General features: G+C 42.5%; 1 protein-coding gene across 1 annotated transcript in view; it reads left to right on the forward strand.

Moving 5' to 3' along the window:
* Window positions 1-4037: 4037 nt before the first annotated feature.
* ANKRD33B (ankyrin repeat domain 33B) overlaps window positions 4038-24276 on the forward strand; it is a 90267-nt gene continuing 70028 nt past the window's right edge. The window contains exon 1 of the mRNA XM_006267468.4: window positions 4038-4746. Coding sequence (XP_006267530.1) covers window positions 4315-4746 — 432 coding nt within the window. The 5' untranslated portion in view covers window positions 4038-4314. The remainder of the gene's footprint in view (window positions 4747-24276) is intronic.

Below are 24276 nucleotides of genomic sequence, written 5' to 3' on the forward strand. Positions count from 1 at the left end.
ATATCCCCTCCTCTCCCACTCCTGCTTTCCTTACCCCCTGCTGCCACTGCCCCTGCTGTCTCCAGCAGACCCAGCAGCAGGGAGAGCTCCAGAGCCACTCTTGCCCTGCTCCAGCCAGACTGCGCAAGGAGCCATGATCAGATGGGGACAGCAGCAATAGTGGCAGTGGGCAAATTCCTCCTCCCTGACCAGTCCCCCCATCTGTTCCCTGCCAGCCCAGGAGCAGCTAATGGAGGGGGTAGATTATAATGAATCATAAATTGGCTCCCTCGGGGATGCCTCAATACAAAGGCCATTGCTTCTCCCAGGCAGTTGGTTTTAAAGTTTGGATGAAGCCAGAATCAAAGGGGGTGCAAATGTCTCTATGTTATATTAGACACAGAAAAGTTCCAAACTAGAACCACTTATTTAATAACCTTCTTCTTCCATGTGGTGGGACTTAAGGTAAAAATGAGATGGGCATCTAAAACAAGACTTCAACCCATGCATTTTTCCCAAGTCAACATCATCCCTATGTTTGCTCATCTCTAGTTAGAATTTAAGCATTTTATTTATTTTATTTTTTTGCTGCTCATCATTAGAGTCTGTGGCTTATTTGACAAATTATATATACAATTTACACTAAATCTTAAGACTTCTGCGATTTCATCCTCATCAAACTGGCAAGAGAATACTCAGTGCTTGCAGATGAGGTAAGTAATCATCTAGATGCAAGTACACTGCCTGATAAGTATCAAATACCCAGCATGCCCATCTGGCTACGTTAGCAAGTTACAATGGTGTATTGCCAAAGCCTAAGCAAAACTCTTAAAATACACATTATTGAAAAGATTTGTGACCAAGTTCAATAGCAAAATAGACTGAATATTGACCTTGACTTTTGTATAAGTACACACAAAATATAAGAATAGAAATGTAATAAGCATTAGAACCTTTAATTGTGCTAGTTACCTTACAACCAGAACTGAATTTATATTTGATTTGTGAATGAATAACCTCAGAGAATGAGATCATTTATTTTTTCAAAGAATAGGTACAAGATAGGCTGCAGCAGTAGGAATGTCCCTGTCCCTGTCAATATACATCAACTGTAATCTCAAAGGTGATAAACTAGTTTAATCTTAATCCTGTATAGATTAGACCCTTTTTCAAAGCAGACAATTAGGAGCTAATTTTTTCTACTTTTAATTATAGGTATATTTATTTTAGAACCTGGGCCAAGACCCCCCTATAAGTTCTTTGTAGATAACGCAACAGTCATTGGGACTTTGATCATGAGTGACTTGAGATTCACTGCAGTAATCTACCACTGAAAAGCTATTCAGAAATTTTTGCTATCAATTTTGTATTTTCTTTTCAATTTATATACACAATGCATCTCATAGAAATCCAATCCTATTTCTCCCTCCTTAAACCAAGAACAGTTTGGAGCACCAGAGAAACATCGGGATGTTGAGAGGGTATGTGGGGAGAGTCACTTCATATTGCTGTGAAGGTATACATCCTGTTTGTTGACTAAAGAAGCATTATTAAGAGGCTTCTAAAGGCCTTCATAAAGGCTTCAGAAACCCCTCCATGTTCCTGCTGACAGGGTAGAATTGTCTAAATTCATCACATTTGAGGGGAAAAGTAGACCACAAAAGAAATCTGGCAAAAGATTTAATGAATAAATATAACTATACATAAATATGAATTCCACTTTTACATGCATTGTGACTTTCACTTTTTGTCTGATCTGTGCAATGCTTTCAATAAATAAAAAATAAAATAAACAACTTATAACAGTAGGAATTACTTTTGTACTATATTTTGGCACTCTTACTGATGGTAAGTAAAAGTCTTGATTCCAGTGGGACTCTTGCGTGGATTCTGGTATTCCACAAGTGGATACAGGTGGCAGAAGCTTGTTCTTAAAGTAACTGATGCAGAGATGAATTGCTAACAGCCCCCAGAATTTATTATTTGCACGTCAGCTACATTTGGTAAGGTTTTTGATGTGTTATGTGATGTAAAGAATTCATATCTGAAACAAAGCTTTCTCTTGCTCTCACTCCCTCTACACGTTCTAATTGTGCATAATGATTTTCTCCTAATTCCAAGGTTGCCTTTAATATTTAAGTAGTTTGGAAACATTAATACAGTTAATCGGAATTCTGCAGGGACTGCAGTACTGCTGAGAAGTTTCACAGATTTTCTTGACACAGTAGTTTTTAGACATTTAGGTTTGCACTGCTTTGTAATCCCTCTTCCTCTGTTTTCTAACACACTATCTGTTCCTACACACACTGCCTGTGCCACAAATCTCATGGTGATCTCTATTCACAGAGAAGTAATATAACCCAGAAATGCAAACACATGACTTAATCCAGATGAGCCACGTGTATGCATTGTGTAATGTAATACATTGTGTGCTTTGGAAATGTGATATGAATGTGTAACAGGTGACAAGGTTGTTTGGGTAGATGTGATATATTTTATTAGACGAATTAAATAGTTGGAAAAATTGTTTTTGCAAGCTTTTGGGTACAAACCAACAACCCTGCGGAGTCCTGCTGGCTGTGACCACGGACTACAAATCCCAGAGGCGACTGGAAGCAGGAAGAGAAAGTGATAAGCAACCCTGCAGAGAACTCTTCTGTAATTCTGTGGATTGCAAATCCTAGAGACCTCGGGGCAGCAGGAGGATGAGGAAGGGAACACACAACCATGCTGGCTACGTGCCAGAGAGCCTAGGGTGGATGGAGAGAGAGGAGAGCTGAGAATGGAGTGAAAGGGAAGCCTCTGTACAGCACAGATGAACCACAGACCAACTGCATGTGATCCCCAACCTACAGACCTGCACAGACTGACTCTGGACTAAAGGCTGGTTCTTGGGAAAGCCTCAGAAGGTGGGGAGGGGACGTATGTGCTGAATGTATGTACTCCAGGGGTACTGACTACTGCCTGTTTACTTGCTCTTTAAGTGTTAAGTGTATGTTGTTGTACTTTGAATGCCTATTTACCTGTAGTTGTCCCTTCCCGTTGGCCTGTGACACTGATCCCCAGGATGCTCTATATAAAAGCGAGTAAACCCCTTGTTGGCTGTAGTGATTGTGCCTGATACACTGCAGGGAGTTGCCACACACTGAACAGGATGAAGAAGCTGAAGGTGTTCTTGCAGTTCAAATGACCTGTCACTTGCAATTTCATTCTGCCGCGTGGTTTAAAAAAGCTGTCCTGACAGATGCAGGTCCCCCACTAAACAGCTTTAAAATGGGTCCCTGCTGTCAGCAGGCTAAGCTGGAGCCTCAATCATTTCACAGAGATGCTGATCGGATTATAGGCTAGGAGTTTTCCAAATGTCTCTTCCTATCAGCAGCCAGGCTCTCCACCCCATACACACTTGAAGCAGGGGGTTGGACACTAGATGACCTCCTGAGGTCTCTTCCAACCCTCCTTTTCTATGATTTTGTGGAGGAGGGAGTCTTGTTTGATCCGGTTTGAGTGGGGGTTTGTGGGAACCTATTTGTGATTGTAACTGAGGCAGGACAGAGGACTGCTGTAGGTACGTGTAGTGGAGTTGTCATGGCTCCTAGCCCCCAGGAGTGGGATTATCTGCTCAGCCCAAAGACATGACAGTGCACCAGGGGATGTTTGGCACTGCTGGAGGCGTTGTCTGAAGCAGGGCTGGGAGGGGAAAACCCAGCGTGTTTCTCTTTCTGCATGTGACTCGCACAGAAAACTCAGGCTGCCCTGTGTCTCCTCGGGGCTTTCTGCCTGCCGGAGCTGCTCGGATGCTCTTCTTCTTGGAAATCACAGCTCCTGGGGGAAGCAAACAGAGGATCCCACGGGGGCTGCATCTAGCTACTTGGAAGGGTCTTGGGTAGTCCTTGAGGGAGCAGAGGGAAAGTGGCAGGGGCTCTATAAGGGAGCTGTGGGTGGCATTGGGGTGACCTGCTTGTGGAGGGCTGCCAGGGGCTGCCTGTATGCACAAGGGGCAGGGTGGGAGCTCAGGGCACTTTGGTTTATGGGGAGGCAGGGGTTTTCAGTGGGTCTAGGGGTGTCTCAGTATATGCAGGTTTCTCAGTGGGTCTAGGGGTGTTTCTGGGTGTAAGGGTGTGAGTGTGTGTCTCAGTGTATAGGGGAATATCAAGCGTAGGGGCATGAGTATGTGTCCAGGGGTGTCTCAGTAGGTATAAGGGATCTCAGTGGGCATCTCAGGGCGAGGGGAGGTCCCTGCTCCCCTCTCAAGGGGTCTCTCCCTGACCTGTAGAGTCCCTCTTATTTTTGGGGAGCAGGTCCAGCAGCAGGGCCCGTCCACAGTGAGAGTGGACCATGGTGCTGCTGTCTGGGGAAAAGCTGAAGGGGGAACAGCAGCAACAGGTCTGTCCCAGCTCAGACAGGGAGAGGGAACCACAGAGCCCAGGACAGGAGAGGCCGGCAGCTGAGGGGGAGGAGGATGATAACAATGATGAAGGGGAAGAAGACGAGAATGCTGAGGATGAGGGTGAGGAGGACTATGAGGAGTATGAAGACTTCTCGGAGCTGCCTGACACTCGCAGCATCGCCTCGGATGACTCCTTCTACCCACCGGGCGGTGATGACGATGAGGGTGAGACTTGGTCACTGGGTGAATCTGAGTCCGAGAGCCCCGAGCCGCTGACCCTCTTCCGTGCCTGCTGCACCAATAATGCTGTCCTGCTGAAGGCACTGATCCGCCAGGGCCCCGAGGAGGAGGAGGTGTGCAAGGCTGACCGCAACCGCCGGGTGAGACACTGGCCTGTGGGCCTCATATCCCACACCCCTACCTTTAGAGACCCCCAGCCTCCCCCATGCCAGAGCCTCATAGGGCACACCTCAGACCCATGCATAGACATTCTTCCCTAGATGTGCTCCCAGCATCTCCTGCCCCAATACTCTCCCTGCGCCCATAACACGAGGTCACCACCCATCACTGAAGCATCCTGGTGCCCTGTTGTGCCTGCACTCTGCCTAATCCCCCATGCTCAACCCTGCCTTGACCTAGGTTTTACCAGGCAGCCTTGTGCATGCTGCAGACATCAGTCTCTAGTCCACACACCACAAGCACACACTCAATACTTCGATCCATTGCCACTGCATCACCTTAAAACCATAGGCGACTGGTAGGGGATGCACAGGGGTGCATGTGCTCTCCCGACAGGTGACATCGACGCTGTCAGCAGGGCTGGTGCCCACCCTGACAGGGCCGCTGCCATCAGTGGCTTCTGTGGGTGCTCCCCAGATTCGGGAGGCACCAGTCACTCATGATTAAAAAACTCCCATCCCCTGGGGTGGATAGGGTCAATTCAGGCCTCTAACCTAACCTTAAGGCACACCATTACTATGCTTTCCCTTGGTGTGGGAGGAACGCGAGGCCCCTTCCTTTACTAGTTGAAAACTGTGAAATGGAACCCCCTTTTTGCCTCTTCCCACAGCAGCACATGCCCTTCAAGGGTTGTAGTGGGTGTCCCTCACTTATTCAGAGGAACAAGGGTTGGAGCCATGGGGCCTCTCCAAACATTTCCTGCAGTTTGCTTCCTACACCCTTCAGGTGCAGTGCAGCACCCTAAGTTCATTCATTTCCTTTCTGCCCTCCTGAATCCATTCTCTAGCTTCTTATCCAATGCATCCACATGCTTGCACCCTCCTGCACTTGTCCCAGCCCCTGACACTGTTGTCAGACTCAGCTTTCAGACTCCCCAGGCACATGCATCCCATGTGACACTTGGTCACTCACAGAATACACATGTGAATATGACGGGAGCAGAAAATGAAAGTGTGATGGTTTTGTTTCAATGCCAAGGCTTTTAGGGAGAAACATGAGCCACATCCCAGGTGGAGGAGTTCAGGCAAAGCAGCATAATTATGTGCTCAGGAATAGAAGACAATAGTACTGACTACTGTTTGGCCTAACTGTTGATGACTCTGACAACAGGGCTCCAATTATTGGGATACATTTGCTGTTTCCTTAACATTTGGGAATTTACGTGATGTTTTAATCTTAATTTAAGTTGAATACTTATTCATGTGTATTATTAGAAGGGATGGCCTTTACTATTAACCATTCTGTCTTGCAGAAACAAGACAAGTGCTTTGCTAATTCTCACATTTCCCCCAGAATACTTTACAGGTCTTAGAACTTTAACAATTGATCAAAGTTAATCATTTTCTCCTTTTCTGTCTCTTTTATCATTGATCCTCACTAAAAATATAAGGACTCACTTAGCTTTCAAAATGCTAAACAGGATTTGATTAATTCCTACACTAGGAGCTATTTTTTCTAATTATATGTATTTTCTGGTTTCTGTATCTGTGCGATATCTTTTTATTAGTTTGGCACTTTGCTGTTTAATTCATTAGAGGAACAGAGATGTATTTCATTGAAGCAACAGGGGAGGACTAGTGAAAGATTTTCTGGGTAACATAACAGGCATTTATGTGCAGAGTGCGGCTGAGCAGCTATAGAGTTGCAGCAGTGACTTCAGATGTTTAGGATTATGACATAGTTAATATTAATTAAAAGCCCAATTTGACCATCTCCAGATACCATCCCACTCTCTCCCTCCAATAATCTTTCACCCTGAAATTTTCCATGCCTTCTTTACAGAGGATAGTCTTGGAATACAGCCTGAGTTAAAATCTGTCAAGTAATATTTAAATTGTAATAAAATCTATGGCCTTTCCCTTTTTAATCTACTCTGACTCGAAGACTCAAAAAATGTTTCTGTTTCTTTATCCCAATTTAAAACTAGCACAGAGGTCTAGTTTTAGTTCTTTTGGAATTCATAAACCTTTATTCTCATAGGATTTTTTTCTCACAACAGTAACTGTAATCTCTCTTGAAAGCCTGTAGGTATTATAATCTCTTGAGCTCTGACATAGGTTCTGTAAACTCCATGAACTCTAATGTGGGAGGAAGAAGCTCTTGCACATGCAAAGGGGTTTAACACAGGGAAACTCTGAGCATCAGAAGGAAAAGGGAAGATCTGATTCAGGGCACAAGAAATGGATTTCAGGCACGTCAAAGAAAAGCAAAGAAAGAGATGGGCTACATTCCCAAAACTGTTGGAGGAAAAGATTACAGCAGTCTCCCAGAATGTGATAGACTTGGGTTCATTTCCCTCCCCTGTCTGAAGGGCTCGGATCCCACGTCTCACACAAGAGTGACCTAACTGGCTAGCTCTAGGATGTTTTGGGGTGGGCAGGTTCTCTCAGTCCTTCCTTTTGGAGCTGTTTCAATTTGTACTGTACTTAAATAGTCACTGAAACAAGAGCAAATGAATGAAGATGACTATGCAGTGTAAAAGTTAGGGTAATTAACTGGGAGGTGGGACACTGGGAATTCTGTCTAGGCTGCAGCAAGTGTTATACAAAGCAAAATATGGTATACAAAGAAAAATATTGTCAACAAGAAAGATTTGAGCTCCTGTACCACCTCTTTCTGAGTACCCTGTAGTTTAGAGACTAGCACACTCTCTAGAGAGATGGGAAATATGGGTACAAATCACATCAGGAATAGGAGGAAACTGAACCCTGGCTTTCTATATCACTGGTGAGTGCTCTCACCACTGGGATAGTGGATAGAAAGGGATGACACTTCTTCTTTCTTCTCTGGGTTTCCAAATCTCATCTTGAAATTCATTTTCCAATCAATATTATAAAGCAAAATTTAGGTCAAGTTCACAAATGGTCTGGGGATAACTGAAACCATATTTTTCAGTTAATTTTCTATTAGCCAAAAATAGTTTTCCCAGCTATATTTATACACTTTATGGAGTTTATAGAGTGTCTTTGATATTTATAAACACTATATGTTTATACTGTAAGTAGACAAAACTTATTTTCAACTGTTAAAAAGTGACAGGTCTGGACAAGTTTATCAACTTCATTGGTATTCATACAGTTTCTAAGTGACTGTCATCGTGCCATTAGCTTCCAGAAGGCTACTTTTGCCAGTGCAGTATTTGTTTCCAGCATTATGCTGACATGTTTATCAAAGAGTGTAAATGTTCTTTTTCATGCTACAGTTGTAGGGATAGTGATATACAGTGCATGTCACAAGATAAGATAACAAGCTGGAGCATATTTCCATTTTTATAATTTAAAAATTCTTTCCTTAAAAACAAAAATCCTAAACAAAGTATTTCCTTAAGATACACATATAAATGTGAAGATATTAATTGTTTTGACTAAAAAAAATCCCTCATTCCAGTGTTATGAAATGAATACAGTCTAAACATTTTAAAAATATATGTCCTTTTAAAAAATGGGCTTTTAAGAATATGGGAGCACAATCATAGGCACCTGATTTTTAAAATCTTGGTTTAAAAACCATAGCAATTCTAAGGTAAGTCTAATTAATGATGAAATGGAAGCCCAAAAATTCTGAGCTAAGGTCTGCAAATAAATAATCTCTTTTCTTCCTTACCTTGTCTTTCCAACACCCCACTCTTATGAGTGTCTTCCATCTCCACAGCACATCTTTTTAAGCATTTACTAGGAGAGGAACATACCTTTCCCATAATGTATCTATTTACTAATAAAACTGCAAACCGTCCATCAAGCAAGGCCTTTCCTCAGATTCATCCCCCAACATAGAGCTAAGTTCATCAATATCCAGGTGTCTAGCCTGTTAGCCATAAGATTAACCCTGAAGACTTCTCTCCCTACTTTCACTCTCCCATGGCAAGGCAACAAGTTTTACATGTCTTTGTCTATATAAGTTCATAAGACACCAAATTTCTACCTCTTAACATTTCATTCTTCTCTCTGTGGAGAATATGAGCAGGCCTACATAGTGCTACCCTTTTTCTCCTTTAACTGAATATAGGACTTAAACACTTAGAAATACACTATGGTGATTCCTTTGGTGTATTAGTTTTAGCTACAGATCACAGGGGAGAGGAGGGTCTGTTCCTCACACTTCAATATTCATAAACTCACATCTTCCATATTCAGAATAAAGAGTAGTTTAAAAAAAAATGAAAACTATATAAAGGCTGAAACCGTACTTGTACTTCAACTCATGGCACCTCTCCTCACTTCAAGGAGATCAGGATTTCACCCAGACATTGACTCTGGTGATGTTGACATCACATTGACATTGACATTGGCATCAAATGGGTAGTATACATGATGCAAGCATAGAGGAATTGCTATCACATCCTTAATTCTGAATTTCAAACGTACTTATATTGTATAAAAATTTAAAATAATTGGGAATTAGATCTGGCTGAAAAACAATACTTTTCTGATTCACAGAAATAATTGAGGTTTTGAAATCTGTTTTAATTCCATGTCAGAATGACAACGAGGACTTTAGAAGTTTACGGAGGCACACAGTACTCCAGATGAGGCCTAAATAGTTACAAATAGAGAGGCACTATTACCTCTTGTGTCTTGCACCTAATACTTCTATTGATGAATCCCAAAACTGCCTTTGCCTTTTGTGCCACTGCGTCACACTGAAGACTCATATTGAGTCTGTGATTCACAAAGACTCTCAGCTTCTTTGCTGTAGACATGAGGACAAATAAGATTGAGCCCAGAACAACAAATGGTACAAAAAGTAGGATACTCATCTGGGATGCGAGACACCTGAGTGCAGACCCCTTTCTAAAGGAACTGCATTCTGAGTGACTTCCAAGTTTAATGTTATATGCCAGCTTGCTCAAGAAATTCTCAATTGAAGCATCCAAATTATTAATCAATACGTAAAATGGCATTGGACCCAGGACAGGCCCCCGTGGGACTCCATTGAGACCTCCTGCCATTCTGATTTGGATCCATTATAAATACCCTTGTTTGTGGCTTTTGAACCACCTGACTGGCTTGTCACAGAAATGAACTACACAGTAACCGCACAGATATACAGCAGGCTACCCCAGGAAAAAGCATTTTATCTGGCATACTTGAGAGGGACTTATAGTGACAGTAGACGTGTATGTCCATACAATCATTGGACAAAAGACTTTCTCTTGGGACAAACTTGACATCTGTTCATAGCTTAATTTGCATTGCTGCTGCTCTGCCAATAGGTAGCTGATGAGATTACTCTTCCTGGCCAGTTTATTAGATAGCCCATGATAACCTTACACACACACACCCCTCAATGTCCCAGGAAAAGTGATAGAACATTTTATCCTACCTACTTCAGCAGGAAGTGGGGCATTGGTCTTGGACATTTGTAGGGTCACAGGGCAAAACATCTTGTCTATTTACAGCCTGACAGGTCAGAAGCATACAACTCTACTGAAGGCTAGCATGACTAGCTAATCAGGGTTATTCCTAGGTGTCCTTTGGTAGTAATGATCCATTGTCAGCATGTTTGGAACTGAGATGGAAGCATTCAGTTTCCATATATAAGAGTCCACGTGACACTACAACTTTTAGGGTGGAGCTGGGAGAATAATGTAGAGTAGAAAGGTTTTTCTTTTGCAGAAATATATCAGATAACTTTTCTTTTATTGAGTTCAAGCTTTTTTCTAAATCAGATGCCACAAACATTCATTCTCTAGCTGTTCACTTCCTTTTCCTTAGTGCCAATACTACATATATCTCCCCTGCAGTTCTGCCAAAGACAGAAACCACCACCAGGAAGGCTCATGCTACAACCATATGAATTATTATTTTTGTGCGTCTAAACACTGCATTATGAAGATTATACTTGTTCTTTAATTTTACTGCATTTAAAATCTATGAAAACTCAAAAATCATGCCTCTGCCTGTAAGCTCGTATTTTTTTCCTAGTTTCCTCAAATGGATTCTTCTCCTAAAAAAAATGCAAATATAGGCACAGTTAACATTTTAAATGATAATGATTGTGTTCTATGAAGAGTTAAAAAGTACTATTTTATGCTAACTTTCCTTTTCAAGGGATGATGGCTTTAAAGTTCTGTCGCAGGCTGTACTTCTCTGATTCTTTCTTTTTTTTCTGCAGGAGACAGGCAAAATGTAGAGGGTGATTTTTGTTCATTATCTTAACTCCCCTGGAGTTAGTTTCTCATTAGGTGCTTGCCACTAAGCATCAGCCAATAATAAAATTCACTGGAGAGGGGCAAAATTACACCATAAGCCCTTAGGTGTCTATTATTCAGGCAACAAACAGAAAAAAGGGTAAGATCACATCAGGCTGTGAACCCATGATCTCTTAAAATCTTGTTATGGAAAAAGGGATTGGTTTCAACCTTTGAAATAAGTAGGTTGGAGCCAGGGGAGAAGATTTTCTAGGGGATATACTCTGTTGGAGACTTAAAAAGTCAAACAGAAATGCTTCTCTGACTGCAATATATATCTGGCTTTAGCTGTATGGGGAATTTGTGCTTGCCTGCAAAAGCTTATGCCTTCTTGAACCAGTTAGTCCCTAAGGCAGTGGTTCTCAACTTTTTTAGACTCAAGACACCCCTCAGAAAATGCCAGCTCTTAGTTTTCACTCATTTTTGACTACAGAAAAATAATGGACCAGATATTCTGTTGCAAAGAACACACCACAACAAATCAAAAACAAAAATTAACACTATGAATTCGTTTTTGAAATCTCTGGGTTGCTTCTCAGCAGAGTAAATTATCTTACACTGATCTAGGTGTTGGTTCAGCTAGACTGTTGGTACCTAACCTTTTTTTGTAAATGTTGAAATAGCAACATGATTTTGGCCCCTGCTGTAGGAACTCTCACTAGAGGAGCCAACAGAGATCACACACTGCACGGTTATTTAGGATAGCCTTTTCTATACTTAAATGGGTCAGGTGGTATAGCTTTACTGGCAAAGTCTCCTAGTAGAGAAGCAATTTATAATACCAAATGAGTTATATAAAATTTCCAAACAAAGTAAGTTACGTGAGAAAAAGGGCTTATTTTGTTAATAGAACTCAGCTGCTCATTGGGATTTTGTTTACATAGGGGTGTGATTTTTTTCTCTTTAACTGTAACATAACTGTACCAACAACAGCCCTTACCAACAAAGAAAAGTCCTTTTGCAGGTACATCTTACTCCATTCAGGGAACTAGTTTAAGCCACCCTGACAAAACTTCTTTCAGTATAAGCAGTGTTGGCAAACCTTTAAGCATAGACCAGGCCTAAGAGATTCCCTAGAAGTTTACAGTTCAGACCAAACCTGCAACGGGGGGAGTTATAACTGTCACCTGTAGGGGATTTCATAGCATCAAGGAAAAGGGAACCGCCATAGTACAAGTAACATGCCACATCTGGAGAACAGGCTTGTTGCTCCACTAAAGAGGCTTGTGTTTTGCTATAGAATATTAGAAACCCTTTTCACACGTTATGTAGAAAGTTTCAGTTCTCTTGTGTTCTCTCACAACGTATTCTCGAGGGAGGGACTGTGTTAAAACTTAGCATCATGATGCTACGCATTAGAAAGGGGGTTTTCTTATTACTAAATGTGAAAGCTGGTTAAAATGTTTAAGACCCTAAAGTTAAAAGTGAAGTTAACATTCTTATAAAGAGTGTGGAAACAATTTAAGCTCTTTATTAAAAAAAAAGAATAGGCAGGTGAGCAAGGAACAATAAGTGGCAAAATATGAATGTTCTTCAAATAGGTATACCTTAAAATATGGAACTCCAACCAAGGTGAAACCAATATAAAATGAGTATAACCTAAGCAAATTAAGGGGGCTTAAAATGAAATTGATGAACAAATACCCAAAGATCAGATGAGATTTACAAAGTTATTATGCACCTAAAGATGCAAATGAGTGTCTGATTTATCTCAAAAGTGCCTAACAGGTTAGATGTCTGGAAACCCAGTCACCTATTTGCATGTTTCAGTGTCTAAACACCCTTTATAAATCTGGCCTGTAAATAAATACAAACGTCTCTAAATATATCAGAAACGGAAAGCATGCAAGAAGATTATGTCTTCCAGTAAATAAAGGGAGCAATAAATAAGGAACATGGGGTTGTGTTGTGCACAGACAGATATATACAGGTAGATTCCTACACCCACCTGCAAGAAATGATTAGCCAAATAAGGCCTATCCTTAGTGTCATATGCCACACCTGGTCTATATCACCCACCACTCTCATTGGAATCAGTAGAAACTGGATTCCAGGATCTTGTCTCTGTAAGAAAGTTGCATCAGTTCAATTTGAATTCAGGAGAGCTTTTAGGGAAACTTAATGGAGGGTATATAAATAACTTAACTCAAGTGGCTTGGAAGCTGTCATATATAGAGACATAGGAAGTGGAAGGCTTTTAGGATGATTGTAGCTTAGAAAACGAGTCTGTGTCAATAGTTGTTCTAGTTTGATGATTGCTCCAAATGGATATTTTATAGTAAATTAGATATTGGTTTTTTGTAGGGCTTTTTTCCAAGCCTAGAAACAATCACAGACTAACTCATTCAAGCACAGATGAACTCCACACCTGACAGAACACTGTTACCTTTAAAACCTAATGAAATTCTCATACTGATAGCAGTAGAGATTTGTTATGAACAAATTTAAGGACAGAACCATAAAAAAGATATTTGTAATGTAGCATGTTTCTAATGCACTTATGAAATATAACTTCAATATGCCTTACTGCACTTTCCAGGAGGCTCTTTGAGGTTAGCTTCACCATGCTCCTTTCAAGCTGTAAAGTTATTAATGAATTAATGATTTAAGTTAGTGTCTGTGAGCTTTACCCCTCCTCCATCTCATTAAAGACTCTTCATACAGGACTCCGGTGAAATACTGCTTCAAAAAACTCCAGTATCTTCAGATCTCTCACTTAAAGAGTTCTCCCACTGGATATTCCATTGAGACATAAGAAAGCATCCAATAAAAAATCTAAATTGAGAAAAAGTTTTTAGCATTTCTGGTTTTATTTATTGTTTGATTATCAAAAGACTTAATTCAAAGTCTTTTGTATATAGTCAACACCCTATAATTGCTAGGAAATTTACACTTAGCATGCCTTTTAACACTGGTGCTAGATGTCAGAGCAGGTTTAGAGAACAATGGTGGAATCATAATATTTTGGGAATGAGAGATGCACAAGAGGAAAAGAGATGAAGAGTATGATTTTCCTTATTAAAGCCATATCTCATTCCTATTACAAAGGAGACAGAAAAGGAACATGACTTTGCTGGCCTCATTACCTAGCAGCAGGTTCTAAACTACCATATAGTAGACTTCAGTTTCTCACTCCAGGCTAACATAGGGTAGGAAAAATTCAATGATGTCCTGGGGTAGGGAAGAGAAAGGAATTACATGTGCCTTTTGGCAGTGTCTCTTCCAGCTAGCCAGACTCTGCCAATGAGGATATATACCATTCTTTCAATAACTGCTTTTAACTCCTGTCCTTCTCCCCCTAAATACTTTATACTAAGGACTCTGAATTTAAACACTGTAGGCCTGATCCTTTCCCCCCAGAGATCACTTTACATCAAGGCAGCAACAAGAGACCTTACATCTGCCCTTTGGAGGGGCAGTGGAGGATTCCCTCAGCATGAAGCTTACATAGAGCCATGTTGTAGGTGTTCCAGTGGGAGTGGAAAGAGGTATGACTTGTCAGAATAGACACTAAGAGACAGCATGGCATAAGTTGGGCCCCCAGGCCAACTTCAGCAGAAGCATAAAGGTAACAGAGGCGTCTTTGCCACTGTCCCAGCTATCTCATTGCACTCAAACCAGGACAGATAGAGATTAAACCCTGCCACCTGGAATGGGGAGAAGATGCCATTTTTTTTCCATATTCCAAGGTTAGAAAAACTTTTTGGTGACAGACACTGAGCTTGCTGTTGGCACTGTCCTGGGTATTTCTGTGGCAGGCATTTTGCAAAGCAGAGCTCTCCCACAGCACAGGTGCAGAACAGACAAATGTAACCACATTTGAATATTCCTGAAACCTGATTGAGAGTGATTGTTTGGAAGAAAGAGAAAAGAGGTTAGTTCAGTCATTGGTCTCAGGGTTGAGTCTGCCGGTTGATTGATTGATGCCCTGATGCCTCCAGGGAGGCCATATAAAACCACGAAACACTGCTGCAAACTGCTGTGTGAATCTCCACATACTCCAGTAGTGTTTATGGGTCTGAAAGGTCTACCAATTACTACCTGCTCAGATTATAGCTGGCCAAGTTCATACTGTTATTTCCCCCAAGTTATTTTCTGCATCTGCTTTGTTCCCAGACCTGAAAAAGGGTGACTTAGGCCCAAAGGTTTATTCAACATCTTTCCCAACTATACAGTTTCACAGATCCATAGATGTTTGGGTTGGAAGGGACCTCAATAGATCATCGAGTCCAACCCCCTGCTCTGGACAGGAAAGAGCACTGGAGTTAGATGATCCCAGCCAGTTGCATGTCTAGCCTCCTCTTAAAGACCCCCAAGGTAGGGGAAAGCACCACCTCCCTTGGAAGCTCATTCCAGATTTTGGCAACCCTTACCGTAAAGAAGTTCTTCCTGATGTCTAACCTAAATCTGCTCTCTGCCAGTTTGTGGCAGCAATTCCTAGTTACTCCAAGGGGTGCCCTGTTTAATAAAAGATATCACAAAAATCCTTGCATTTTGTACTTCTCCTGGCCCAACACATACTACAACTTCATATAGCGTTTACAGCCTAGAGCTTGAGACTTTTAGTTTTGTTTGGATTAATAACCAGCTCACCGTTAATTGTTTCTTTCCCCATCAAATCTGCAGTTAACTACAGCAATTCACCATATTAAGCCAAGAGAACAATGTCATCAAATATTCAAGGTCTGAAAGTAAAATGATGTTGAGTTTTCCCCTCAAAATAGAAAAAAAACAGCCCATCAAAATTTTAAGCTGGTTTCAGAAAATGCTCCAACTTTTACAGAATATGTTTACATCAGTTTTTCTCCAATAAGTTCTAGGGAGAATCTGGTTATGTCACAAAATAAAAAGGTCTTTATTATATTCAGCTAAAAAAAGTTAGCAGATGCAGACCAGTCCTCAGAAGTGAGTTTTCTGTCATGATCCAATTTTTTTAAAGTTCCTTTTTCCCAAGCCAAACAAAGATGATAGTTTTGCATGAAGATCAGGTTCTTGCTCTGTCCGTTTTTGCATGTAAGCATTTTTTCAGTAGCAGTGTTAATTTCTGATGGAGAAGTGTTTATTCTTCACACTCCCATAATTCAAGAATGGCTTGATTTGATTTTTATCAAAATCTCTAATTCACCTTTACACAGTCACTAAGGCTGAAAAGATCGAGCCTAAAATGTTTCCAAAATTCATGAGAAATTCAAACAAGTCACTTGAAAATGACCTTGGTACATCCTCATGCACGTATCCTTTGTGCTACGAGTTCAGAACCATCTACAAAGTACATCTTCATTTAATGCAAGACTACGCAGGGGCTCACTTGACTTCTCCCCTCAGCTCCTGTCCTGGTTCTTCTCTTCATGATCATTTATTCTGTGGTCAGTTGGATTAATTTTCATATATTTAACAAATATTTTTGCTTAAATTCAGTACTTTTTTTAAAGAAAAAGATACAAAGGGACTAAAACCTAAGCAGTTGTTCTGCACTGATATTCAGTACTGCTCCACCATTCCCTTTAGAAATGACAGTCCGTTTATTCAATTTCAGTCCGTTTTGAATTAATCTCTGGCTTCACTGAGGCATCAAGCTGTTTATATCAGATCTAATTACACTGGTGCCTAACAGTTGATCTGATTCACTCCTAATTGTGAGTGCCTCCACTCTCCCAACAACTGAGATGCCTAAGCTGTGGAGAAAGTTTGATTTCAAACAGCACCTTCGGTGATGTCCATCATGGTCCAGCACTTGTGCTGTCTGCAGTTTCCTTTGGGCTTCAAGGAAGCAGCCACCTGGATAAGAATGTTCCCATCTTAAGCTTCTTACTCAGAACTTCCTTCGTGGAAGCAGCTGTATGGACTTGGATCTAGAAGAGAAATGTAGATAACAGCAGTTCGTCAGTTCCCTATTCTCTGAGTCTAAACCCTATATTAGCTAGACCTTCAATTCCATTTGAATCCTTTAATCCTGAAAGTCTTGTGATCTTTGTATGGTTCTTCTTCAGCCAAGAGACTTTTTAGGGAACTTAGTACTGGATTCTCCTGACTTGGCCCCCACACCATCTGAGATATCTTCAGGTTTCAGGAAATAATTTCAGAGGCCTTTAAGATGTTCATAGGTGCATATAGCCTAAAAAATAATCTTTGTCCAACCTGATTTCCATATTAGCCTCTGGTGCCTTGTGCATGTATGTTTGAGAATGCAAAACACTAACACCCTCAGAAAATTTTAACCAAGAGATCAAAATGACTTTTCTGGGGATAGTTAGACTTTCTGGCAACGATTTTGTTTCATAACAATAATAAGTGCTTCCAGTAATTCAAAAAGGGATGAAGTCAAGCTCAGGCAAGCAAGCAAACAAAAAACCCTGCTGTATTTTTCAATAATGATTACTTTGTGATAGATGCCAACAAAAAGGCTGGCAATTTACAATAATGTTTGACTCATATTGTCAATGCAATACTATTGTATTTTCAGTAATATTTTCTTTTCAGACAGCAGAGTGATTTGGGGTTTGAATGCTAACTCCCATGTGACTCTACAGGTTTTTGTCTTGTCATAAGCTTAGCGTAATTTCACTTTTTAAAAAGTTGCATTTACTGGGAACAGAAGTTTTTCTGTAAGACAAGGCATCTGCTCACCAATTAAAATACATCACTGTACTTGAAGCAGGACTTCAGGGAAGTCCTAAGGTCTATATCAGGGATGTCAAACATATGGCTCTGGGGTCAGGTCCAGCCCATGGATCTCAGACCAACCCCACACAGCTCACAGAGCATGCCTCAGCCCCAGTCTTGCATGCAGCACGTAGGCTGGACCCAGTAATGCAAGCACTGTATGCAGAACAGAAGGTTAGTCTGGGGCACGGGCTGCATGTGTGCCAGAGACAGAGTGCAGGGCTGTTAAAATGGATAACTGAATGCAGCACACACCCTATACTGGCTCCCTGTGCTGTGTTCAGTGTGCAGCCAGGCCAATCTGACCCTGGGGCTCACTGTCAATGAAGCACAGGCCAGCACAGCAGGCATGCGGCACCCTGCCAGACTGGCCCCACGTACAGGCTCCAGCATGCTTGGAGAGCATAGGGCCCAAACCAGGCCAGCCCAGGGACCCTCCTCTAGCCCGTGGGGCTGGATGAGTTTGACAACCCTGGTCTATATTTTGCAAAAGGTCAGACAAAATGATCAAACCTGTCCCTTCTGGCCCTACCAGTGCACTCATGAATACGAGTACACTAGTACTGTGTGCTGTGATTTGATTCCCAGGGGAATCAATAGGAGGTCAAAACTGAAACAGACTGTAGGGTAGGGTTCACCATTTTATCATGTTCTCATGACACAAAAGTGCACTATGGCCACATCTACATGAGACGCTTACTGTGCAGTAGCTTGTCACTACTGGGCAATAGCTCTTTACTACTGTACAGTAGTGTCGCAGGGCATGAACCTGTCACAACCCAAAGTTGTGAGTTTTTGTTTGTGTGCGCTTCGGCAACGCTAAATTATGTTCCCGCTAAAATTACAGCTTCCTTGCACGGTGGAGTTCTCTGCTGCGGGAGAGAACTCCGGTGCAACGGGGAATTTCCCGCCAAATTTGCAGCTTCTTTGCATGGTGCATTTCTTTTGCATCTCAGAGATGCACAGTGTAAAGGAGTTCCCGCCATTTGTATGGGAGTTCACACCACATTATTGGCCAATTCTGAATAAAGGCACACGTGGCGGCTAGCTATTGGCTTGCTAGCCGTACAAAAGGCTTGGGTGGTTTCCGCCCAAGTAGGAGAGAGAGGAAACCTGGAGAGAGAGAAAACTCGCCAGGAGGAGGAGACTTTGCACTGTGTGAAGATCTCTAAGCGATGTGGACCCTTACGGACCCAACGCGCCTCTCTTAAGCAAGCAGCAGAGGTCTAAATAGCCTTTGGCCTCTCCCCGTCGCCAAGCGCAATCCTAGACGTATCCCTTTCCTATATACCCAATTTTCGGATCCGCGGAGCTTTAACAACTCCGTGGTAGAGGGAACCGAACCAAGCCCGCGGAGCTTTAATAACACTGGGGAAGCCGTACAAACCCACGGAGATTCAGCCACTCCGGAGGGAACCAAACCCACGGAGCCTTAACAACTCCAGGGGAACTGAATCCACGGAGACTCGACAACTCCAGGGAAAAGAGCTGACTTGACGTAATCCTCCAACGGGGATTCAAGAGGAGCTGTGCCTGGGAAGCTGTCCAGCCTACACCACTACCATCTTTTGGTGTAAGTAAACAATCTTTTAATCAACCACTACGCGTCCGTAATCAATTCTAGCTCGCTGCGGTCTTCTCCAGCCCCGCGTGCCCGGGCTGCTGGCCACGGCTCGCGTGCGCAAAGATGGGCCCCGGCTCGCCCCCGGTCGGCCCGCACAGAACCGTGACGTGACACTACTGCACAGTAGTAATGAGCTACTATGCAGTCAGGATCACCATGAAGCTGTGTGGGGAAGCTACTGCACAGTAACATCAGTGACACTTGCGTATGCAAATACTAAATGACTGTGCAGTAACAACTGCACAGTCAGTGTCTCGTATAGACATGGCCTATTTATATGGGTCTAGGTGCTTCTCCCTAGCTGAATATTTTCCATTGCTTTATCACTTCATTTGGTAAATGTCTTAAGTCATTTGGTTCCCTTTTCCCCCAGGTGCTTAGAAAAAGCTCTGGTTGGGATTTTAGTTATGGTCCATCTTTCTTTGACTGCCTGATCCTTGTCTAGCCACAGCATTTTTGGAACACTGAAATTATAAACAGCAGCTACTATTTGAATGAGGAAAACTGTTCCACTCCCAAGATTTAACATCTATTACTAAGAAAACAAAGCACTTGCTTTTGAAACAAGGCAGCAGATTGTTTTCCCTCACAGCACTGAGTCTAGCCAGTTGTGTGATAAAATTCAGACTATCATGAAATATATTTTAACTATATAATTTCTTTTTGCATTTACTTTAGCCAAATCTCTGGCAAACAGTTACTAAGCAGTAATTGCACAGCACTGGCCAGATCATCATCTGCTAAAGTATGTTAGACTGGGGCTTGCTTGGCAGGGGAATAAATCCTGGTTCTTCACTGCAGGAGACAGGTTCTACTAGTAGTTTTCCTGGCTGCTTCTGTGTGAAATGGAAGCCCTGACTGAGGTGATGGTAACTTCAACTCATCATCCTTAACTGTTTGCTTTAACTAAACTTTTTCCTGTACGTAAGAGCATGTCTCAGCTTTTTAAAGAAGTTTTTATCAACCCCCAATAGTTCTGCACATGGATAGCTGTTGACTGTAAAGATATACTCTCCTCCCCACGTCCCCTGCAGAATTCAATTTTCCTCCATAGCTTGATGCACATACATTGGCCACATAATATACTTGTCTTCTGCACTACTGCACACGTCTACATGTGCTATTAATTCAACTGAATAAATGCCAGTGTAGTTTGTGCCAGAGTTTATTGCTCCTAGGTGCTATATTTACATTTGTGCCCAGAACTGCAGTACATTGAACTGAGTCAGAGCAGCCCCAGCTGGCAGGGGACCACAGAGGTCAGCCTGCCAGCCTGGGGCAGCTCTGACTTGGCTCAACATGCTGTGGAGGGGCTGGATGGGGCACAAGTATGCTTCAGTGCAGGGGCTAACCAGCAGGCAGCCCCCACACTGAAGCACCCTTGTATCCCAGCCAGCCCCATCAGCATCTACACACACACATTGAGGTGGAGTAAATAACACCACTGCAGGATACTACTTGTGTGTACAAGTACTATCCTAGGGCCATGTGTATAGACACAGAGACTTTACTGTGGAGCTAATTAGGCAACTCCACAGTAAATGTCTTGTGTAAATGTGCCCAGTGTAATGGGAACTGGGGATATGGGTGAAGGAAGAATACTGAAAGTGCAGATTTGAGGGCCTTGCTCAAGCAGGACCATCCCCAACTAGTTTTCATAGCTTTCATAGACATTAGGGCTGGAAGGGACCTCGTAAGATCATTGGGTCCAGCCCCCTGCTTAAGGGACAGGAAGTCAGCTAGGGTCAAAGGATGCCAGCAAGATAAGCATCCAAATGTTTCTTAAAAGGGTCCAGAGTAGGTGCTTGCACCACCTCTGGGGGGAGTCTGGAAGTATCAGCCCCCAGGTTCTAGGCCTTGGGAGTTCGGACAGTAAAGAAGGTTTTCCTTATGTCCAGCCTAAAACAGTCTTGCAGGAGTTTTGACCATTGGATCATTGCAGGCAAGGCTTTGTCTAGCCAGGTCTTAAAAATCTCCATGGATGGAGAGCCAGTATCCTCTCTCAGTAGCCTGTGAGAAAGTTTTGTGAGAAGGTTTTTCCTAATACCTAACCTAAACTTCCCTTACTGCAGCTTGAGACCATTGGTCCTTGTTCTATCATCTATCACCAGTGAGAACAGTTCAGCTCCATCCTCTTCAAAACCACCCTTCAGGTAGTTGAAGGCTCTATTATATCCCCACCTCAGTCTTCTCTTCTCCAAACTAAATTAGCCCAGTTCCCTCAGCCTTTCCTCCTAAGTTATGTGCCCCAGCCCCATAGCCATTTTTGTTGTCCTCTGATGAAGTCTCTCCAATTTGTCTATATCTTTTCTGTAGTGGGGCCCCAGAACTGGACACAGTACTCCAGATATGACCTCACCAGTGCCACATAGAAGAAAATAATCACTTTCCTTGATCTACTGCCCGTGCTCCTACTAGTGCACCCCAGTATGCCATTAGCCTTCTTTGCAACAAGGGCACACTGTTGGCTCACATTCAGCTTATTGTCCAATGTAACCCCTAGGTCCTGTTTGGCAGAGTTGCTGCTTAGCCAGTTGGTCCCTGGTCTGTAGTGGTGCGCCAGGATTGTTTCATCACACATGCAGGACTTTGCACTTCTTACTGAACTCATGAGATGCATTTCCAATAAGGCTGTCCAATGGGCAACCCACAGCCTATGGGAAACCGGCATGTGGCCCACAGGCTACATGCAGCCCACAAGTGCTTCATGTGTGGCCTACAGGCTCTGGTAGCTGCTTCTCCCACTACCAAGCAGCGAGGGGGAAAGCCGAGGGGGACAAAGCACCACTGGCACAGCCCACATGGCAGGAGGATTGGGGTAGGCCATGCACCACTCACAGTGGGGTGGGGGAGCCATGTGCCACCAGCACAGTCCATGTAGCATAGGGTTTTCTGGGGGGAGCTGCCACCATGATACATGGCTTGTGTGCTGTGTGGCCCAGGGACAGAACACTGGCACTCCCTGTGACCTTCAGCTCGCCAACATTGGTCCCTGATGTCAATACATTTTTTGAGATGTAATGTGGGTAAGGAGATGACTATTCTGGGGGTGGCTAACCTGCCAAACAAGTGCCACAGCAACTTGTGTGTGTGGCATGCAGTAGATGTGGGAGGGGTCAGGCAGCACAGCAGAAGACAGGGCAGGAAGTAGAAATGAGATTGGAAGATCATGTAAGGAGTGCAGCGCAGGAAGCAGAAAGCAGAGTAGGAGATTAAGCAGGGGAAGAGGATTGGAGTGAAGGTTGCTGGGCTAATTTGTGGCATGCCTGCCCAAAAGTTTGGCCCCCACTGACATTTTCTATTTTCAGCTAATGTCATCTCTTAGAAGGCAGAATAATTTATTTTGGAATTAAAACTGTGTATGGCAAAGGATTACAAGCATTAGTTAAAGGAAAACACAAGTTCTGAATACCTTGTCTCCTGTTTCTAGGTTTAGAGCACCTTGATCCTATTTCAGGACTGGGGATTTATCTTGTCTGTCTTTGAGAACTGTGTAAAACTCTGAGCTGAGACACTGGAGTGATGTATTGTATTGTATTGTATTGCAATATCTTAAGGATTTCTGGCAATCAAAATTGAAATGTAGCTAGTGTGGTTTACATGACAGTGGTCATTTTCATTTATAAAATGACCAAATCTGAATAGATTTTTATGAAGGCAGTGAAGGTCATGACCCCAGAACTTCTACCTTGCCAAATTTCAAAGTTTTGCTGCTGTTGCATGAAGGTATCTGCACTTTTAAAAATGGGCTTACAATTTTTGGTACTGGAAAGTGTCACAGCCATATTATAGTATGTATGGCTCTCTTTATAGTATGTATTTCTAGGGTACCTATCATAACATCTGGGAGCCGGCTAAACAACTGAATAGTTGGAAAGTAACTACTAAACTGTATGTAAGTAAACAAATATCAGGCATTTTTATAAAAGTCTAAACATCTCCAAATTCTTTTTTTTTCTTACCCTTCCTGATACTTCCAGAAATTCAATATGACAGGATACTATGTGAAGTATGTGGGCCACATAACTCAAAAAAACCCAATAATGTGACTGGCTGTGGGTTCAAAGGACCTGGATTCAATCCCAGGTGAGGGTGGTGGGTTTCTACTAATTGTTTCTGCTTCCAGGTAGGCCCTGAGGCCGTGTTATCCAGTGGATACCAGAAGCTAACTGGGGGTAAAAGTGGTTGGAGGGTGGTGCTGACCACGTCACCTCCTTCTTGTGCCAACATTAAAGAAACAGTGGAGCCTTGCCCTCCACTGCCCTAATGGGCCTCAGTGGCCTGTAAATAGGACCCCTTTTCCCTTTCATATATGCAATATGAATGAAGATTTCCAAAACAGAATCATTATGGATGGTAAAAAAAAAAAAATTCTGAGATGTCATTTACTTTTACAATATTATTTGTACTTTATCCAATTTCCTTATGAATTTCTCTGGCATTTCATAAGAAACCACCACACAAACTCACCTCCTTACTTAATAAAAGTAAATAATGTGTTTCTTTGGAACCAGGCAGATCAAGGTTCATTTTGATTATTCCCATTAAAATAGATTTATTAACAAGGAGAAAATCTTCATTAAAAACACACATCTAAATAAAAGAACTTAACCAGAAAGATGAGAATACTTTCTTGGGTTTCTGTGGTGAAGGCCATATTAACTTACCTTTCTTTCCTTTCCCTATTTTGAAGCTTATCCCACCTCCCTTTTATCACAACTAACATACTTTCATTCACCTTAGTCTCCTTCCCCACCTGAAGACCATCATCAACTCCTTATAGTGCCAAAAAAGCCTTTTTAAGCCCTTCTGTTTGCTGAACCATATGTAAGTATTGCACCCTCTACACATGCAGGTAAAGGTGCAATCAGCATTCCCTCTAAGCTGTGCGGTATTTGTGGCCACACAGGCACGCCTGGCAATGCGGCATGAACATGCCTGCATGACCGTGCACACCACGCAGCTTAGAGGGAA

This window comes from Alligator mississippiensis, chromosome 5 (assembly GCF_030867095.1).
Source record: "Alligator mississippiensis isolate rAllMis1 chromosome 5, rAllMis1, whole genome shotgun sequence".
Taxonomy (NCBI): Eukaryota; Metazoa; Chordata; order Crocodylia; family Alligatoridae; genus Alligator; species Alligator mississippiensis.